At 44.7% G+C, this 20536-nt stretch overlaps 1 protein-coding gene across 5 annotated transcripts in view; it reads left to right on the plus strand.

Moving 5' to 3' along the window:
- The window catches only part of LOC119975891 (endothelin-converting enzyme 2-like), a 242908-nt gene that overhangs the window by 151516 nt on the left and 70856 nt on the right, over positions 1–20536 (plus strand). For all 5 annotated transcript variants that reach the window (XM_038815811.1, XM_038815814.1, XM_038815813.1 and 2 more), the window contains one exon: positions 15118–15242. In XM_038815811.1, coding sequence (XP_038671739.1) covers positions 15118–15242 — 125 coding nt within the window. The remainder of the gene's footprint in view (positions 1–15117; positions 15243–20536) is intronic.

Genomic DNA, 20536 nt, shown 5'->3' on the forward strand with positions numbered 1-20536 from the left:
CCACGAGGTAGGCTTGCAGCAACAAACGGCAGTTTTTATTTGCGGCCATCTTGGAAAAGGTGCTGCACATGCGCAGTTACGCTAAGAGCGCAGAGAACGGGAAGGTCCGTTTGCGCATGCGCGAAAAGCCACACATGCGCAATTGCGAAAAAGGCCCCAAGTAAAGGAACAGCGATCTGCGCACGTGCAATCACTTCCTACGACCTACGTCACACGCTTCATGACATCAAGAGGCCCCGGACCACGCCCACTTAAAGGGGAAATGTCCCAAAACACGGAAAAAATGTTTTACAGCCGTAAAACCTGATTCTTTCACCTGGAATGACAGCACAATGCCTGAAATTCGACCAGTAGCTGACAGTAACCTCCGCAGAACCCTGCAACATGCAGTAAGCACTACCCTAGAAGATGATATGATCTTGGAAGACAACGACTCAGACGAAGATTTCATCTTGGGAGGTGGCTACCCCAATACTAAATCCGAACTGCAACTAGAGGTGTTGTACATTGAAGACCCCAACGACGAGTTCTTCGGATTGGGGAATCCTCAGCCCAGCATATATGACATCCCGACTCGTGAGTGCAGCCTGCACTCACGAGTCGGGATGTCATATGCTGCGGCCTGACACCAAGAGACAGAGAGCGGACTGCTGCCACACAGAGAGTGGTCCACGCAACGTGAAGAGACCCCGACTCCACACAGATAGTGATGAAAGGCCCCACAGCAAGACCAATGCACGATTCCACACAGGGAACGCTGCAAGACTCCGCAGAGGGAGTGACACAAACCTCCACAGCGAGCTCGTGGACAGACTCCACAATTGAAGCAACACAAGACTCCAGAGCGCAGTCCTTGCATGAACAAGACCATGAGAGTCTAGCAACCTCCTCTGAGCGACAATCAGCAGACAATACAAGTCTGCAACGCTCTATGACAGTCTGCCATGCTCAAGTGCACAGCAAGAAGACTATGACAGTCTACCACGATCATGTGAGCAACAAAGCGACTATGACAGACCACGCAGATTGTTTGAGCCACCAGAAGAAGACTCTGACAGTCTACCCATCTCAAATGAACGACGCGACGCTACTGAGGCTCTACCCACTGTATGTGAGACAAGTGACGACGGCATCCCACTTCCCATACCAGATGTGCAACGTGACAGACCTCAGCTAGTGTGTACAGAGGCACTCGACAGTCACAGTGAGACTACAGGTGACTCCGGTGACACCACGTTAATTCAAACCTCATTCGCTCGAGCCTCTCCACAAGCAAATGCATTCCTGAATGTTTTGATGGAGCATCAAGAAGCCAAAACTGACTCAGGTGAAACAGACAACACTCCAGACGGGGAGCATCGACAAGCCAAAGCTGATTCAAGTAAGCCGGACATGACTCCAGACGGGAAGCGCCGCGAACTCAGTGATGGCACGCTCAAGAAACAGCAGATGCCACAAAGCACGCTGACATGTGAAACTGTGTGAACAACTCGTATTATCCACAGAGTTTGTCCTTGAGCGCAGCAAACATGACAACAAAACCAACAAACACAACAACATCAAAGACAATAACAAGAAGCATACCAGCGGCAGCAACATCGACAACAAGCACGACAAAAACAACACCAAGGGAACAACAACTGGTACGGCATGGTACAACTCTGCCCATGAGGGACACTGTTACTGCTCAACTCAGTACAATGACATATGGCAGGACGACGCATGTTTCTAATTCACGTTTGCTACACTACCAACAGGCAACCCAGCTTTCAGGACAGATGCCATCAAGAATTGCTACCATAAGCATCGGGAAAAAAAATGGAAACAGACTCCAAATCAGTCAATGAAGTGATTTGAACACTTGAACACTTCCTGATGACCAAACACCAGGACACTGAAAGCATTCACAGTGGAATGACAATGTCACCATTGACACTTCCATACCAGACCATATAAATTCATGAACTATTGGACTCATAACTTTTATTTTGTATTGTCTTATCCTCAAAGTCATTGCAAGTATTATTTGGTCCTGTATACTATTGTATAGTCATCATAACTTGTACATAGCATCACTTATCTACCTGTTTTTGTTCAATTTTCTTTAACACTGTACAGAAATATGTAACACGAAAAAGGGGGATGTGGTGATATGCATCACTGTAAATGCACAAGGGGTTAATGTAAATACACGTAGACTAGATAGACACTAGAGGGAGCACCAGACACATGACACACAGACATTCAACCAATAGGTCAGTAAGATAGGACACGACCAATGGGCATTCAAGACACACACACAGGTGACACTGCCACAGGAGGGCATTGCATGAACCCATATAAAGGGACACAGCACACATGCTCAGTCTCTTTCCAGTAGAGACACTTAGTGAGTACACAGGGTTGATTGAACATATCACACCCACCACGTGGATTGTAGCAGACTGGTTAGATAGTCTGAGTAGCGATAGCAGGTTTAACAGGAGAGTTGAATCCAAGTAGGAGAATCGTTAACAGTTTAATAAATCTGTTAAAGCTATCTCCAAGTCTGAACCTTCCTTTGTCAGGGTGCACATCAAGGAAGCAGCTTATGCTACGTCAAGAGCACAATAAAACAGGTGCTAGGTGCAGATTCCAGAGGAGTAATAAGCAGACTCCATGATAACGTGTTCTGTAACAGATTGCTATCTTACCAAATGAGACCCAATAAAGTTTCTGGTTTGGACAAGTCAAAGTGTTTGGTGGATTCCTTTGTAAAGTTTGGAAGGCCAAACACAACAGCTAGGTCCATGTTGCAAGAAGTGGGGGAAGTGTGTTGAACCAGAGAACAATTCCTGAAAATACATCTCCTCAAAACCTATATCAGCAAGCTGAGAGAGATTGCTGCACAATCTTTCATCATTGCAGCAGAGACAGAAATGAATAGAACAGTGTGTTCTTTGTTCAAAAGAAAGAGTGCAGTGAATATGGCCGAGCTTCTTGCAGTGCAAGAAAAAGAGGAGCTGGTGGCTCAGAAGCACAAAGATTGAAGAAACCTTTGCCCCTGGAGCAGGTATAAGTACCTCAAATCTAGCTATCTTGGGATCAAGGCAGTTGCCGATTTTTGGATTGGGCAGTTCAGGCTGTGGGCAGTTTGGTCAAGCCGGGTTAGGGGTTAAAGGTCACTTGGAGCAGGTTATAGAGAGCTGTGCGAAGCTGATAACTAGTCCGGAGCCACACCGTGCCAATGCAGTGGCTAAGGGAACTGTCTGGGTTAGTTATTCTTTTAAACTTTTACTCCATTAAAATGGATGCATGGAACATTATAAAAGTGTCTGGTTTTCAGACAATTCCTGTCTGTAGACAGCCAAATTTGAGACAATATAACTATTAATTTGACAGTAGATCTGTAACAACTGCAGGTATTATCTGTATGAGAAAGAAGCAATACACACAAGGAGCTTCATGTTCTGCTTGGAGGCTGTTGTTGTGCCGTCAGAATCATGAGGATTTTCATGGAGAGTCATCCATCCACATTTCACTAAACAATGGTGGTAAAGGTCACCATTGAGTTCATTGTTTATACAGCAATAAACCTTCAGGCACCAATGAAGGAAATCTCAGGCACTCGTCCCTTTCTCACATACTGCACTATGAAGGTCAAATGAGCCTTATTCGACCATTCACCCTGCCACATGAGCTTTAGGAGCAAACCACATCACAATTAGCAGCAATTGAAGTAAATTTGTGGCTTCCCTTAGATGGAGAACATCTTCAACTGTGCATATGTTGTCATTTACACCTCCACTCTCAACCCTCTAGTTGACAAAATCAGAAGGACTATTATCCCGACACCCTGGAAACAGTACAAAATCCTGCCAGAAAAATATAAGTCTCTCTACATGTTTTCCAGGGAGTGAGCAATGCTTTAATTGTGACACATGTGGCAGCTCTTTACCGTGGTACTCCAAACATACAAGGTCATCGCAGGAACACGCACTGCTAGAGCGATTGGGGAGTGTTTAAATTAATATGACAGAGGGATGGGAACCTATGACAAGATTCAGAGCAGGGGAATCAAGAACAAGAGAAAAAGATAGCAAGGAGAATAAGAAAAGTGACAGGCAGAGAAATCAAGGAACTGTAACATAAATAAAATAATAGTGCCAGGACAAGGACTAGCCTTAAGGTTTTGGACCTGAATGCTTGGAGCATTCAAATAAAATGGATGAATTAGTTGCACAGATAGATGCAGAGGGGAATGATATGGTTGGGATTATGGAGACATGGCTCCAAGGTGACCAAAGGTGGGAACTAACAATGAGGGCTATTTAGTTTTTAGGAAGCACAGACAGAAAGGAAAAGGTGGTGAAGTTGCATTGTTGATTAAAGAAGATATTGATACAATATTGAGGAAAGATATGAGCACAGATGATGTGGAATCTGTATGGGTTGAGTTAAGAAACACCAAGGGGTGGTATACAGACCATCAAACTGCAGTGGTAATGTTGAGGATAACATTAGACAGAAAATCAGAGATGCATGTGATAAAGGAACATGTGTGATTATGGGTGACTTTAATCTGCATACAGATTGGGTGAGTCAAATTAGTCACAGTACAATAAAGGAGGAATTTCTGGAGTGTATACGGGATGGTTTTCTATAACAAAAACGCTGAGGAACCAACAAGGGAATAAGCCATGTTGAACTGGGTTTGTGCAATGAGAAAGGATTGGTTGGCAGTCTTGTTGTAAGAGAACCCTTGGGGATGAGTGACCATAATATGATAGAATTCTTTGTCAAAGTGGATGGTGAGGTAGTTGATTCTGAGACCAGGGTCCCGAATCTCAATAAAGGTAACTATGTTGGTATGAGGCACGAGTTGGCAATGATGGACTGGGAAACTTTTCTAAAAGGAAGGACAGTGGGCAGGCAATGGCAGGCATTCAAGGAACGAATACGTGAACTCCAAAAGTTGTCTATTGCCATTTGGCATAAGAACAGAAAGGGAACTGTGGCCAAACCACCAAACCATGGCTTACTGGGGATTTTAGAGATAGTATCAGATTCAAAGAAGAGGCATGCAAATTAGCAAGAGAAAACAATAGATCTGAGGATTGGGAACAGTTTAAAATTCAGCAAAGGTTGACCAAGAGATTGATTAGGAAGGGGAACATACAATACAAAAGTAAGCTAACAGGGAGCATAAAAACTGACTGTAAAAGTTTCTATAGGTATGTAAAGAGAAGAAGATCTCCGTCAAAGACGGTCACCTCAAAAAGAGTTAACGGGCTGATCATGAGCTTTGTCTGGGCGGGAAAGTCTCCGCGGGTGAAGAAGGCAATGTTGGAGAGGAACCGCAGCGAGGGGGGGCTGGCGTTGCCGAGTCTGGTCAATTATTACTGGGCGGCCAACATCGCTATGATAAGGAAGTGGATGGTGGGTACGGGGTCTATTTGGGAGCGAGTGGAGGCGGCTTCGTGCAGGGGCTCCAGTTTGGAAGCCCTGGTCACGGCTCCTCTACCGCTGCCGCCGGCCAAGTACACCACCAGCCCGGTAGTGGTGGCGACCCTGCGGATATGGGGCCAGTGGAGGAGGCATGTGGGGGAGATGGGGGCGTCTGTCTGGGCGCCAATCTGCGACAACCATCGGTTTGCCCCCGGCAGTATGGATGGGGGGTTCCGAGTATGGCGGCTTCGTGCAGGGCGGGAAGGGTGGGTGATATGTTCCTGGAAGGGAGCTTCGCGAGTTTGAGGAGCTTGGAGGAGAAATTTGGGTTGGTAGGGGAAATGATTTTAGATACCTACAGCTGCGGGACTTTGTTCGTAGACAGGTCCCATCTTTCCCGCGCCTCCCGCCAATGGGGATCCTAGACAGAATAGTCTCTGGGAGGGACGAAGGGGAGGGTAGAGTCTCGGGTATTTATAAGGTCTCAGGGGAGGAAGGTCCCAGACGAGGAACTGAAACTTAAATGGGAGGAGGAGCTAGGCGGGGAAATGGAGGATGGCTGTGGGCAGAGGCCCTGAGTAGGGTAAACTCGACCGCGACATGTGCAAGGCTCGGGCTGATCCAATTTAAGGTCGTTCACCGGGCCCATATGACGGTGGCTCGGATGAGCAAATTTTTCGGGATAGAGGACAAATGCGCTAGGTGCGCGGGAGGACCAGCGAACCATGTGCACATGTTTTGGGCATGCCCTGAGCTGAGGGGGTACTGGGAGGGATTTGCGGGGGTCATGTCCCAGGTGCTAAAAACAAGGGTGGTGATGAGTCCAGGGGTGGCAATTTTTGGGGTTTCGGAAGACCCGGGCGTCCAGGGGGAGAAAGCGGCCGATGTGCTGGCCTTTGCTTCCCTGATAGCCCGGCGACGAATATTATTGGCGTGGAGGGACTCAAAGCCCCGAAGACTGAGTGGTGGCTTGCGGACATGTCAAGTTTCCTGGGATGGAAAAAATTAAGTTCGTCTTGAGGGGATCTGTGCAGGGGTTCACCCGGAGGTGGCAACCATTTATTGACTTCTTTGCGGGAGAGTGAGCGTCAGCAGGGGGTGGGGGGAGGGGGGCGGGGTAGAGTAGAGTAGGAGGGAAAATATGGCGGGTAGTACGGGTGGGAGGGGAGCGGGCTTGTGCAATATGTTACGATGGAAGTATTGAAAGTACGTGGATGTTTGCACATTTTTGCCTTTTTTGCTTCCTTTCTGATGATGTCTGTAACTGTTTATAAAGCCAAAAACGACCTCAATAAAATTGTTTATTAAAAAAAAAGACGGTCACCTCAGCACTTCGCTTTACCTCAAGCCCACAGATAACCTCACAATGCTCCACTTCTCCAGCTTTCACCCGAAACACATTAAAGAAGCCATCCCCTATGTACAAGTCCTCTGTATACACAGGATCTGCTCAGACAAGGAGAAGCATAACAGATACCTACAGATGCTGAAAGATGCCCTCGTACTAACAGGATATGGCGCTCGACTCATCGATCGACAGTTCCAACGCGCAACAGCAAAAAACCGCACCGACCTCCTCAGAAGACAAACACGGGACACAACTGACAGAGTACCCTTCGTCGTCCAGTACTTTCCTGGGGCAGAGAAACTACGACATCTTCTTCGCAGCCTTCAACACATCATCAATGAAGATAAACATCTTGCCAAGGTCATCCCCACACCCCCACTACTTGCCTTCAAACAACCGCGCAACCTCAAACAAACCATTGTTTGCAGCAAATTACCCAGCCTTTAGAACAGTGACCATGACACCACACAACCCTGCCAGGGCAATCTCTGCAAGACATGCCGGATCATCGACACGGATACCACCATTACACGTGGAAACACCACCCGTCAGGTACGCGGCACATACTCGTGCGACTCGACCAATGTAGTCTACCTCATACGCTGCAGAAAAGGATGTCCTAAAGCGTGGTACATTGGCGAGACCATGCAGACACTGCGACAACGAATGAATGGGCATCGTGCGACAATCACCAGGCAGGAATGTTCCCTTCCAGTCGGGGAACACTTCAGCAGTCAAGGGCATTCAGCCTCTGATCTCCGGGTAAGCATTCTCCAAGGCGGTCTGCAGGACACGCGACAACGCAGAATTGCCGAGCAAAAACTTATAGCTACGTTCCGCACGCATGAGTGCGGCCTCAACCGGGATCTTGGATTCATGTCGCATTACATTCACCCCTCACCATCTGGCCTGGACTTGCAAAATCCTACCAACTGTTCTGGCTTGAGACAATTCACACCTCTTTAACCTGGGATTACCCCCTATCTCTGGATCTGTAATGATTTGATTACCCGCAAATGCTCGCATTCCAAGCAGTGTCTGGCATCTCTGACTTTGTCTATATAAATGCTTCTGGAACATACCTCTCCATTCACCTGAGGAATGAGCAGTGCTCCGAAAGCTCGTGTTTGAAACAAACCTGTTGGACTTTAACCTGGTGTTGTAAGACTTCTTACTGAAATTAATATTAGTAGAGAAATGGTTTTGGGGAAATTAATGGGATTGAAAACGGGTAAATCACCAGAGCTTGATATTCTTGGATTGGAGGGTAGCTAATATAACACTGCTATTCAAAAAGGGAGGTCGAGAAAAAATGGAACTATAGGCCAATGAGCCTAACGTCAGTAGTAGGAAAGTTGCGAGAGATCGTTATCATGGATTTCATAGAACAGCATTTAGAAAGCAGTGGTATAAATAGACAAAGTCAGCATGGATTTATATAGAATTTACGGTGCAGAAGGAGGCCATTCGGCCCATCGAGTCTGCACTGGCTCTTGGAAAGAGCATCATGCCCAAGGTCAACACCTCCACCCTATCCCCATAACCCAGTAACCCCACCCAACGCTAAGGGCAATTTTGGACACTAAGGGCAATTTAGCATGGCCAATCCACCTAACCTGCACATCTTTGGACTGTGGGAGGAAACCGGAGTACCCGGAGGAAACCCATGCACACACGGGGAGGATGTGCAGACTCCGCACAGACAGTGACCCAAGCCGGAATCAAACCTGGGACCCTGGAGCTGTGAAACGATTGTGCTATCCACAATGCTACCGTGCCGCCCACTATGAAAGGGAAATCATGCTTGACAAATCTACTGGAATTCTTTGAAGATGTAACTAATACAGTTGACCAGGGAGAACAGGTGGTTTATTCAGAAGGCTTTTGAAATCATCTCAGATAGCAGAGTAGTATGTAAAGTTAAAGCGAAAAAAAAAAAAAATTCTATGAATGGGATTGCGAGTAGTAACTTGAGATGGATAGAAAGCTGGTTAGAAGACAGGAAGCAAAAAGTTGTAATAAATGGATCTGTTTCCGATTGGTAGGCAGTCTCAACTGGTGGGGTACTGCACGAATTTGTGCTAGGACCCCAGCTGTTCACATTGTATGTTAATGATTTAGACGAGGGAACTAAATGTATTATCTCCAAATTTGCAGATGATACAAAGTTGGGTAGGAAGGTGAGCTGTGAGGAGGATGCAGAGATGCTTCAGTTGGATTTGAACAGGCGAAGTGAGTGTGCATATGTATGGCAGATGCGGTATAATGTGGATAAATGTGAGGTTATCCACTTCAGTAGCAAAGATAGGAAGACAGAAAGTGTAAATTGAGAGAGGTGTCCTCGTGCATTTGTCGCTGAAAGCAAGGGTGCAGGTACAACAGGCAGTAAAGAAGGCATTTGGTATGTTGGCCTTCATAGCAAGAGGATTTGAGTTTCGGAATAAGGATATTTTGCTGCAATTGTATAGGGCATTGGTGAGGCCACACTTGAATTATTATGTGCAGTTTTGGTGTCCTTATCTGAGGAAGGATGTTCTTGCAATGGAAGTAATGCAGCAAAAGTTTACCAGGCCGATTCTAGGGATGGCAGGACTGCCATTTGAGGAGAGACTAAGTTTAAAAATTAGGATTATATTAATTGTAGAAGAGTGAGAGGGGATCTCGTCGGAACTTACAAAATTCTAACAGGATTAGACAGCGTAGATTCAGAAAGAATGTTTCCTATGGTGGGATAGTGCAGAACTAGGAGTCATAGATTGAGGATAAGGGGTAAGCCTTTTAGGACTGAGGTGAGGAGACGTTTCTTCACCCAGAGAGTGGTGACTCTGGGGAATTCACTGCCACAAAAAGTAATTGAGGCCAAAACTTGTGTAATTTCAAGAAGGAATTAAAGGGACTCTTGGGGCTAAAGGGATCAAAGGATAAATGGGGAAGGAGGGATCAGGGTATTGAACTTGATGATCAGCCATGATCGTAATGAATGGCGGAGCAGGCTTGAAGGGCCAAATGGCCTCTTCCTGTTTCTATTTTCTATGGATGTACTAGCAAAAGCTGTAAATGATTTAAGAATTGAAGAAAACATCTAAGGTGAGATGAGCTTGAGTAATTGTGACACGCCATCCATGGAGGTAACCCTATATGAAGGTAGATAATAATGCCATCAAAACAAGTTACTGGTGTCAATTGTATTTGCTTTAGTGCACTAGAAATACAATCCAAAGGGAAGAAATGAAGAAAGTTGAGAACTGACATGATTGATTGTTGTTTTAACCCTCATGAAATCCACGGGGGATTGCTGATTGATCTTCCTGTGGGCTTCATATAATATGAGTTCCCATGTTGAGCGGGCAGAGGGCTGCCCGAGGGGGCTCACCAGCGGGGCTTTAAAGATCGACCCCCATACTCGGACTGGTAGTTCCTGATAGTCCCAGCTGGGACATTTGTTTTGTGCAATACGGCTGCATTTGTGTAGGCTAATAAACCTGCTTTGCCTTTTAGCCTGCACCTCCTGGAATTAATAGTCCTAAAGAGCAAAATTTAGTGCGCTTAAAGATTAATAGCTGACTATAAACATTCAAATATCTGACAAGTATCAAGCATTCAGCTATTTCCCAACATTAACCCAAGATATTTTAGATTTCAGTAAAACTGCTTACAAGGTAGCAACTTGCATTTATATAATGCCTTTTATGCAGCAAGTCCAATCAGGCAAAGTATTAACACCAAGCTAATAGGAGGGCTGACTAAAAGCTTGGTCAAAAAGATATGTTAAAAGAAGATCTTAAAGGAGGTGAGAAAGAATTAGAGAGAAAATTCCAGAGTCTAGACGTATAAAAACATGGCCACAATTGTGGGGTAAAGTTAATTAAGAATAAATAGATTGTAATCTTGGAGGAGTGCAGCTCTTGGAGCATTGTGGAGAGATTACAGTGATATGGAGGAATGAACCTGTGAAGGGATTTGAAGACCAGGATTAGAATTTTATATTTGAGGCATTGGAGGACCCGGGTGCAAAATAGGTCAGTGAGCACAGGAGTGATTTATAAGCTGTATTTGTTTAGTTTAGGATATGTATTGCAAAACTATGTTTTTTCTGAAGTTTATGGAGAGTGGAATATGAAGGTTGGCAAAAGACCAATTGGATTATGAAGGTAACAAAAGCAGTAGTTTATTAGGCTGAGGCAGAGTTGACAGAAGGAGACTACCTTTGGGATGGGTAAGTAATAGATTTGGAGGATCAACATTGATGTACATATGACGATACATATGAATTAGGGGTAGTTAATTCAACCCTTTGAGTCTGCTCTGTAATTTGATATGAAGGTAGCCTTACTCACTTTCATGCCTACCCTGTATACCCGTTGACTCACTTGTTAGAGAAGAATCTATCTAACTCTGCCTTCAATGACCCCGCCTCCACTATTCTGAGGAGGAGAATTCCACAGACACATGTCTTTGTGAGAGAAAAAACTCTCCAATCTCTGTCTTTTATAAAATTTTTAACCTGTGTCCATAGTTCTAGTCTCTCCTACAAGGGGAAACACCCTTTTTCAGCATGCACCCTGTCAAGCACCCTCAGGATCTTGTACGTTTCAATAAGATCACATCTCATTCTTCTAAACTCCAACAGTCTGTCCTGATCCACTCACGTTGATGCAACAGTTAAGAAAGCCTAACAAAGTCTCTACTTCCTACGGTAGTTGAAGAAATTTGGCATGTCTGCATTGACTCTCTCAAACTTCTACAGATGCGCGATAGAGAGCAACCTATCCAGCTGCATCACATCTTGGTATGGCAACTGCTCAATCCAAGATCGCAAAAAACTGCAGAGTTTGGTGAACTCAGCCCAACGCATTACCAAGCTTACCACCTCCACATTGATTCTGTCTATACCTCCCGCTGCCTCAGAAAGGCAAACAGCATTATCAGAGACCCCTCCCACCCAGGCATTGCCTTCTTCCAGACCCTTCCATCAGGCAGAAGGTCCAGACATAGGAACAGGTTCTTCCCTACAGCTACAAGACTCCTCAACGACTCCCCCTCAGATTGATCTGTTTCCTGTAAGAACACTATTTGTGACGCCCTATGCTGTTCTTGCTCATGTATTTGCTTAGTTTGGCCCCTTGTTTCACACTGTAACCAATCACTGTTTGTCGATGTACCATTTGTCAATGTTCTCTGTTGATTATTCTTTTTGTCTATAATGTACGTACTGTGTACATTCCCTCGACCGCAGAAAATTACTTTTCACTGTACTTCGGTACATGTGACAATAAATCAAATCAAATCAAATACGGGCCTAACCTCTTCATCCCAGGTCTTGCAATACCTGTGAAGGTATTTTACAGAATCACAGAACTGCTACAGTTTAGATGGCAGCTATTTGACTATCGTATCTGCACCGGCTCTCCGAATGAGTTAATCCCTGAGTGCCATTCTGCTAGCTTCTCCCCCATTACCCTGTGCATTCATAATTTTCAGAAAACAGTCTAATTCCCTTCTGAATGCTTCAATTGAACTTGCTTCAGTCACACTGCCAAGAAGTGCATTCCAGATCTTATCCACCCACGGTGTACCAGTGAGGCAATCAGTCTGATTCACTCTGAGATAGTGGCCAAAGAAGGAAACCGGATCAGTGTCAAAGGTACGGAGTCTGTGATTGAAGGCATGGATAATGACTTTGGCCTTCTTGGTTTCTGATTATGGCTGATCAAGGACTGGATTCCAGATAATCTGACAATACAGATGATGTGGAGGGTTCAAGAGATGTTGTGGCGAAGTAGGGCTGAGTTTCATCATGTACATATGGAACCTAATGCCACATCTTGGGATGAATTTCCAAAAAGCTAGCATGTAGATGAGGGAAAAGAAAGGGGACAAGAACCACCCTTGGAGCACTCCAGAAGTATTGTATGAGGTGGACAAAGGAACCACTGCAGCAAATACTTTGGCCATGATTGAATGCATAATTGTGGAACTAATTGAGGATAGTCATATGAAGCCAAGCAACAGAGGACTAGGAGGAGGATGGTGGAGTTAACTGTATGAAAGGCAGCAGAGTTGTTAAGGAGAACGAGGAAGATTAGTGCTCCATTGTCATAGATGATGTAATTTCTGTCTTTGAGGTCAGAATCAGATTTACAGGACTTCAAACTTGGAGCATTCAAGAACTTTGGAGTGGAAAGAGAGATTCGAAATGGGGTGGCCATTTATAAGGTAATAGTGTAAATATTGATTCTTTTGAGGAGGGCTTGGTGATAGTTGGTTTGAAAGTATCTGAGGAAAAGGAACCATTTACAACGCCAGACAGCTTCAGGGCCACGAAGAGAAGTTGGCTGATATGTATTTTAATGGGAATAGCATGTTACTGGATGGATCTTCTGGACAGACATCTTCTGACTCCCCAAAGTTGGTCCACCATCTACAAGACAAAAGTCCAGAATGTGATAGAATACTCCCACTTACCTGGGTGAGTGAAGCTCCAACAATACTGAAGAGGTTTGACACTATCCAGCTCGTTTCATCAGCAAACCCATCCATCACCTTAAATATTCAGTCGCTCTACCAGTGGAGCACAGAGGCGACAATGTACAATATGCACTTCAGCAACATGCTGAACCTCCTTTGACAACACCTTCTAAACCTATAACCTCTGCTACCCAGAATGATAAAGGCAACAGATGCATGGGAGCACCATCACGTGAGTCCCCCTCTTAAGATACATACTATCCTGACTTGAAACTATAACACCATCTCTTCACTAATACTGGATCAAAAACTTGGAACTCTCTAATGGCATACTTACACCACGTTGACCGAGTGGATCAAGAAGGTAGCTCACCACCAGCCCATCAAGAGCAATAAATGCTGGCCTTGCCCGAGATGCTCACAGCCCATGAGAGAATAAAAAAGCCACAAAAAAGGAAGAAGGAAAAATTAGGGTTTAGAACTCCGGGCAGTGGGGAGAGCTTTGGAAAGATTGTCTAGGTGGGCAAGGAGGAAGGAAGAATGCAGCAGAGGGAACTTGAGGGGACTCAACCATAATGACAAATCATATGTGAGTTCTTCACTTAAGGTTAAAGTTCTAAAACAGTATTGTTGGTAAATTATATAGTCCAAGATGTTCACTCATTTGGAACATATGTATCTATCATTTTACCAAAATAGCCCACCTGAGCAGTAAGACATACATCCCTGGAGATTTGAGGGTCTCAGCAGTACAGACGTCTTATCCACTTTGAAGATGCTATCATGGTGGTTTGTTTGCTGTGAATGGCATGGATGATGTATAAACTAAAGAGGTACACACTTTCAAGACAGATTAATCTAATTGCGTGGTTTCTCTGTTCTCACGTATTTCAGCAGTTACAAGGCAAAGATTGTGTTGCAGTGTAAAATAATCATTGGACTGTGTGCACAACAACATATACTTGTTATATCATAAACCCAAGAAAGAACTCACAACAAATCTTATCATAGTCCTCAATATAATAACTGAAACAGGCACCAGTACTCGCAAGGATATAAAACATTTAGAGGAGGGTTTCAAGGTGAATCGGCTCACTTGGGTGTGGACCTGGCAGAAGTAAAAGTTGAAGAAGGACTGGCTGCTGCTGAATATGACATTGCTTCATTCCCAACCCTGACAAGTTGTTTTGTGATTCCAGCCTCAACTCAGTTATTCAGTATTCACCCAGCTCCTTTTGTCAGACCATACTGCACACTGGATTGTGTATGTTTGCAAATTCTGTTCTGAAGCAGACTTTGTGCTTTGCAGACTGCCATGAGGTAACTGGCGGCAGCAGTGGCATTAGCAAGAGAGCCTGGAGACTTTAGACTGATGAGCACAATTAGAGTGTCTCGGGAAAACATCCATTGATAATCTTGTGACATTGATATTGATGTTTCATGATACTATAATAGTTAACCTCCGCATGCTGGAAGATATATTTCAGACAATTATGAAGGAAAGATTCCAAGGCTTTACAGTGCAACAGTATGTAGAATACAGAAGTAGCTGCTACGAGGACTGGAAGATATCAGTTATTGGCAGGCTCTTGCCTGTAATTGCCTGCAGAAGTACCCAAAAGAATGCTGGTCCTTATAGTTGGAATAGGGCAAATGTTCATGGCTCATGCGTAAACAGTATGGTCTGGATAGAAACTTCATAACACAAACTTCTCAGGAAGTCTAAATATGTACTCCTTGGATAGCACAAGTGGAAGTAATATAGTAGAAATAACATGGCATATTGATTCAAATACCCTTCTGATAGGATGTATGCATACTTATATATGTGCCCATTCCTTAGAATGATGACAATTCCTTTTTCTCTTTTACAGAAAATTCCACCTTTAATTCTAGCAGTGAAGCAGAACAGAAAGCCCAACATTATTACCTGTCCTGTTTGAATGAGCAAAGAATTGAAGAGCTGGGTGCACAGCCTTTGATTGATCTCATAAATAGGGTAAGCCTTATTTAGGAGTATTAGAAAAGTCATAAACATTAAGGCTTTGATTTGTTTCTGTTATAACTTGGCAAACAAAACACTTTTTCCTTCTAGTTAAAACTTCAATGCAAAGTTTTGAAAGTATTTATTTAATTCTGTTATCGCCTGAAGGTTGTATAACTATCTACAGCTATCTGACCGCTTAAGTCCTTCAGTGAGCTCCATTTTAAGATTGTTTTTTTCATTGTGTTGTGTTTCATGATTTTCAACTATTTTTTCACAGAAAAGATTTCATAGTTATGTTAAACTGCTACTTATAAATTAAAATGAGATCATACAAGTTTAAAAACCATGTTACAACTGGATGTACTAACAAAGAAAGATGCAGCTCATAGAAATTACGTACAGTAGGGAGCTTGTCTTGGGTGCATTAATATGCATCCAAACCATAGGACAATGAAATGTCCTAATCTATCGAATTTCATGTGGTTAGTTTTGGTTGGTTAGGGAGAACCAAGGATCACACTTGCAAGTTATGTAACGACAGAATTAGGTTGACAGTTAGGCAGTTTGTCTTTTGCCATTGAATCCGGACCTATCGCACAGGTTGCCAGCTTTTGCAATGAATGTTTAGCTTCCTTCAAGGAAGAGTTTGGACGGAGATCCAGAGAGTGAGCCAATGAGTTGCACGGCGTCAGCCAGTTAATTGCAGACTTAAAGTGTAGACAGTTTGGGACTTACAGCAGTACTCATGGCAAACAGTTTAGTTTACAAAAAAAAATCTATTTACACTTCTCAGTCACATTTTATATAATAATGTAGCAACAAAATAATTACTTAGAATGTGCAGAAAATCTGGAATTACTTGAAAACACTGAAGCCACAATGTCTGTTGCCTCATAATTGATTACTGTGCAGATTCGCCCACTGCTTAACAGTTGTACTTTAACAGGAGAATAATACATTACGTTTACATGGTACAATGTTCCTTCAAAAAAAGGGCACACTCTGCAATCAGAAGTACTGGCTGGGATTTTCCGCTACAGTTCACGGTGGGCACATGGCCGACTGGAACAGAACATACCATAAGAAGGCCAAAAATTGGCTCTACATTTTTGTAAAACCAAGTCACGACTGTATGCTCCAACTCTCACTCATAGGCCACATTTCATGCTGTGGAATATCGGGAACATCATTTCAATATATTTACCTCTCTTTATAAGGACTCCTCTCTGAAATCACCCCACACTAGATCAATTAGGCACCCCGGCATGCAATTAGAATGATGTGGAGATGCCAATGTTAGACTGGGGCAAGCACCTGAGGAAAGAGCAATCCTCCGAAAGCTAGTGTTTGAAACAAACATGTTGGACTTTAACCTGGTGTTGTAAGACTGTTTCTCAGCTGTATATAAGCGACGTGCACTTGGTAATCTGCACGTTGCTAATTACTTTGAGATTAATTTGCCTACCTTGCACCACAAAATGCTTGTACCAATCAATCCAGGCTTTGCTGTCAAGACTACATCACTTTCATGGGGTTGTCACAGGCAGGTCCCTAGCTACTAGACCAGTGGGAAGCCGGGGGTAGCTTTTCATGGGTTGCCGGGCTAAGCCTGTACTGCAAAATAGGAGCAAGTGTCCTCAGGCAGAAGGGGCTACAGAGCTATGTCTACTGCGTAAAGTAAAAAAGTGGCCACTGGCAGGAGAATACACTGCATGGCTAGGACTGGACTGGGGGAGGGTACAAGTGGGGAAATTTTCCCTTAGACACATGATAGGGGGGTGGGTATGGGGTATATGTTGAATAGTCTAAGTGACCACAAGATGGAAATGGGTGAGATCCACATCAGTTATAGACATATCCACTTCAAAACGTTTAGGGGTTAACAAACAGATATACACCAGAAGAACAATCATAACATTTACAATGCAGTATGAGGCCATTCGGCCCATCGAGTCTGCACCGGCCCTCGGAAAGAACACCCTACTTTAGCAAATACCTTCAACCTATCCCTGTAACCCCACTCAACCTTTTTTTCCCCGGATACTAAGGGCAATTTAGCATAGCCAATCCACCTAACCTGCACATCTTTAGACTGTGGGAGGAAACCGGAGCACCCGGAGGAAACCCACACAAACTGGGGGAGAATGTGCAGACTCCGCACAGACAGTGACCCAGCCGGGAATCGAACCTGGGACCCTGGAGCTTGAATCAATTGTGCTAACCACTGTGCTACCATGTTGGGATCAAGAAATTTCTGAGAAGGAGTGTTCCCACACGGGGAAAAGTCCAAACAGCACCACTACAAGCCCTTAAAAGAGCCCCAAAGTCCGAAAATAGTGGGAGTCACTGAACGTGCGGCTTAGCTCCGCATCACCGCTACCGGAAGTCCGCCTCCGCTTCTTCAATGGCCTTGGTGAGATCTTTTCACCGTTCTTCCCTCTGCTGCTAGAATTCAGCTTTCATAAAGGCCCTCAGGTCAGCTTGAGACCTATAAGCTGGCCCTTCCCCCGCTTGCATGCTTGCAGAGGCTTTTGTTTGCTGCTGCTTCAGACAAATCTTGCACTGTTTGTGAGGGTCTGATAACCAAGAAACATCCTATTCCTGGGGGAAAATACTCCTTGAACATTCACCCACGTCTTTTCATCGAAATTCCAACTCGTGCTGCCCAAAAAAGAGCTCTTTTCTGCAACCTTAGGCAGGAGCTGCCTCTGTGTGATCACTCACTCCATGATGCACACCGGAAGTCTCGGGGATCAAGAAATTTAAGGGGAGATAGTGATGTAGTGGTATTGTTGCTGGAATAGTAAACCAGAGACCCAGAGTAATGATCGGGTTCAAATCCTACCACTGTAGATGGTAAAATTTGAATTTAATAAAAATCTGGAACTAAATTCGAATGATGACCATGAAACCATTGTCGATTGTTATAAAAACTCATCTGGTTCACCAATGTCCTTTAGGGAAGGAAATCTGCTGTCCTTACCTGGTCTGGCCTACATGTGACTCCAGACCCACAGCAATGTGGTTGACTCTTAACCCTCAAGGGCAATTAGGGATGGACACAGACTGCGACGGCCACATCTCATAAATACAAATTTTTTAAAAGTAAGATGGATGATTGAGACATCTTTGAGGGAGGGAATCCTAAACATTAAGCCCCTCCAGAATGATGAAAGAGGTTTCCATACTCACACAAGGAGGATCGAAGCTGGTCTGGTGTTGAGAGATCAGCACCAACATCTTCCAACCTGCAGCAATGCCGCAGCACAAAATTAAAATGAGGAGAAGCTCTGCTAGCGGGAGCTCTGCAGGCAGATTAGAGGAAAGGTGTTTGGACTAGTGGGAGAGGGGATGGGGAGGCATGATTAAGTGTACAGCCAATTGAACTGTGCAGACCCAAACTGTGAATGCCCAAATGAGGAGAGACGATAACAACACTCCAGAGCAATTGGATGACTGGGGAAACTTCGGAAACCAGTTAGAAAGTTAGAGCTGGATAGCTCACTGCAATCTCCTCGTCCCTCTCAAAATAATCAAATTTCCTGAATAAACATTTTGCCTCATGTTTATTCCCAAGCATGGAGTATTGGAGTGCAGTGAAGGAGGCTCCATTCTCTGGCTACCATTTCACATCCCCGGTGTGAGTACAATCTGACATGGAAAAGAGAAACCTTGGAGACTAATGCTGACTCTTGTCTGTTTCTCATGGATACTGTTTAGATGAGACCATCAAGAAATTGGAGGTTGGATTTATCACTGCTTGCATTATCACTTGCAGGAAGGTGAGAAGGAGAAGATTGTGATCGAGACGCCTCGATCACCAAAGTGAGGAGCAATAACATCAAGACGACGGGTTAGCAAGGCCACCATCAGACACAGAGCATGCGGCTCACACAGATGTGGTGCTTAGGCGGCTCCCAAGTGCGAGGGTGTACAGAACTTGTATGTCATATTTTGAGATGAGAGAGAATGAGTGTTGCCGATGAGAGAATGAGAGAGAATGAGTGTTGCCGATGAGAGAGAATGAGTGTTGCCAATACCTCTGCATGTCCATGGATCTGGTGACTCGCATTTGCCACATTCTCCAGGAATTGGAGCTACTGGGTCTCGGAGGGTATCTATTGCCAGTAGCTATGAACGTAATGGCCGCTCGGCACTTTTCTGCCAATGGCTCCTTCAGGGCTCCACCGGGGATGTCTGCAGGATCTCTCAAGCGCTTGTGCATAAATGAGGTCGCAGGTGCCTTTTTTACCAAGACCCACAATTATGTTAACGTCAACAGAGATCAAGCAAGCCAGGATGCCAGAACACTGAGCTTTGCTGAGATTGACAGATTTCCACAGGTGCAGGGTGCTATCGACTGCACTTATGTGACAATAAAAATTCCCTAGCAACAGGCATTGCTGTACATAAACTGAAAGGGGTACCACTCGCTCAGTGTACAGCTGGTCAACGAGCATAAGGAACTTGTGCTGATTTATGAAGAAAAATAGGAAGAGTCCACATCTCATACATCATGTGTAGATTGCTCATCCTGGACAACTTTGTGGGACCACACAGGAGCCAGGGCTGCTCCTCCGTGACAAAGGATACCAAGCAAGGAATTGGCTGATGCTGCCCGTGTCTTTGGGGCCTCATGGTAGCATGGTGGTTAGCATCAATGCTTCACAGCTCCAGGGTCCCAGGTTCGATTCCCGGCTGGGTCACTGTCTGTGTGGAGTCTGCACGTCCTCCCCGTGTGTGCGTGGGTTTCCTCCGGGTGCTCCGGTTTCCTCCCACAGTCCAAAGATGTGCGGGTTAGGTGGATTGGCCATGCTAAATTGCCCGTAGTGTAAGGTTAATGGGGGGATTGTTGGGTTACGGGTATATGGGTTACGTGGGTTTAAGTAGGGTGATCATTGCTCGGCACAACATCGAGGGCCGAAGGGCCTGTTCTGTGCTGTACTGTTCTATGTTATTCTATGTGTCCATAGATCCCTGAAAGTTGCCACCCAGGTTGAGAGGGTTGTTAAGAAGGCGTACGGTGTGTTAGCTTTTATTGGTAGAGGAATTGAGTTTCGGAGCCATGCAGTCATGTTGCAGTTGTACAAAACTCTGGTGCGGCCGCATTTGGAGTATTGTGTGCAGTTCTGGTCGCCACATTATAGGAAGGATGTGGAAGCATTGGAAAGGGTACAGAGGAGATTTACAAGAATGTTGCCTGGTATGGAGGGAAGATCATATGAGGAAAGGCTGAAGGACTTGAGGCTGTTTTCGTTAGAGAGAAGAAGGTTAAGAGGGGACTTAATTGAGGCATACAAGATGAT

This window comes from Scyliorhinus canicula, chromosome 13 (genome assembly GCF_902713615.1).
Source record: "Scyliorhinus canicula chromosome 13, sScyCan1.1, whole genome shotgun sequence".
In the NCBI taxonomy this organism is placed as follows: domain Eukaryota; kingdom Metazoa; phylum Chordata; class Chondrichthyes; order Carcharhiniformes; family Scyliorhinidae; genus Scyliorhinus; species Scyliorhinus canicula.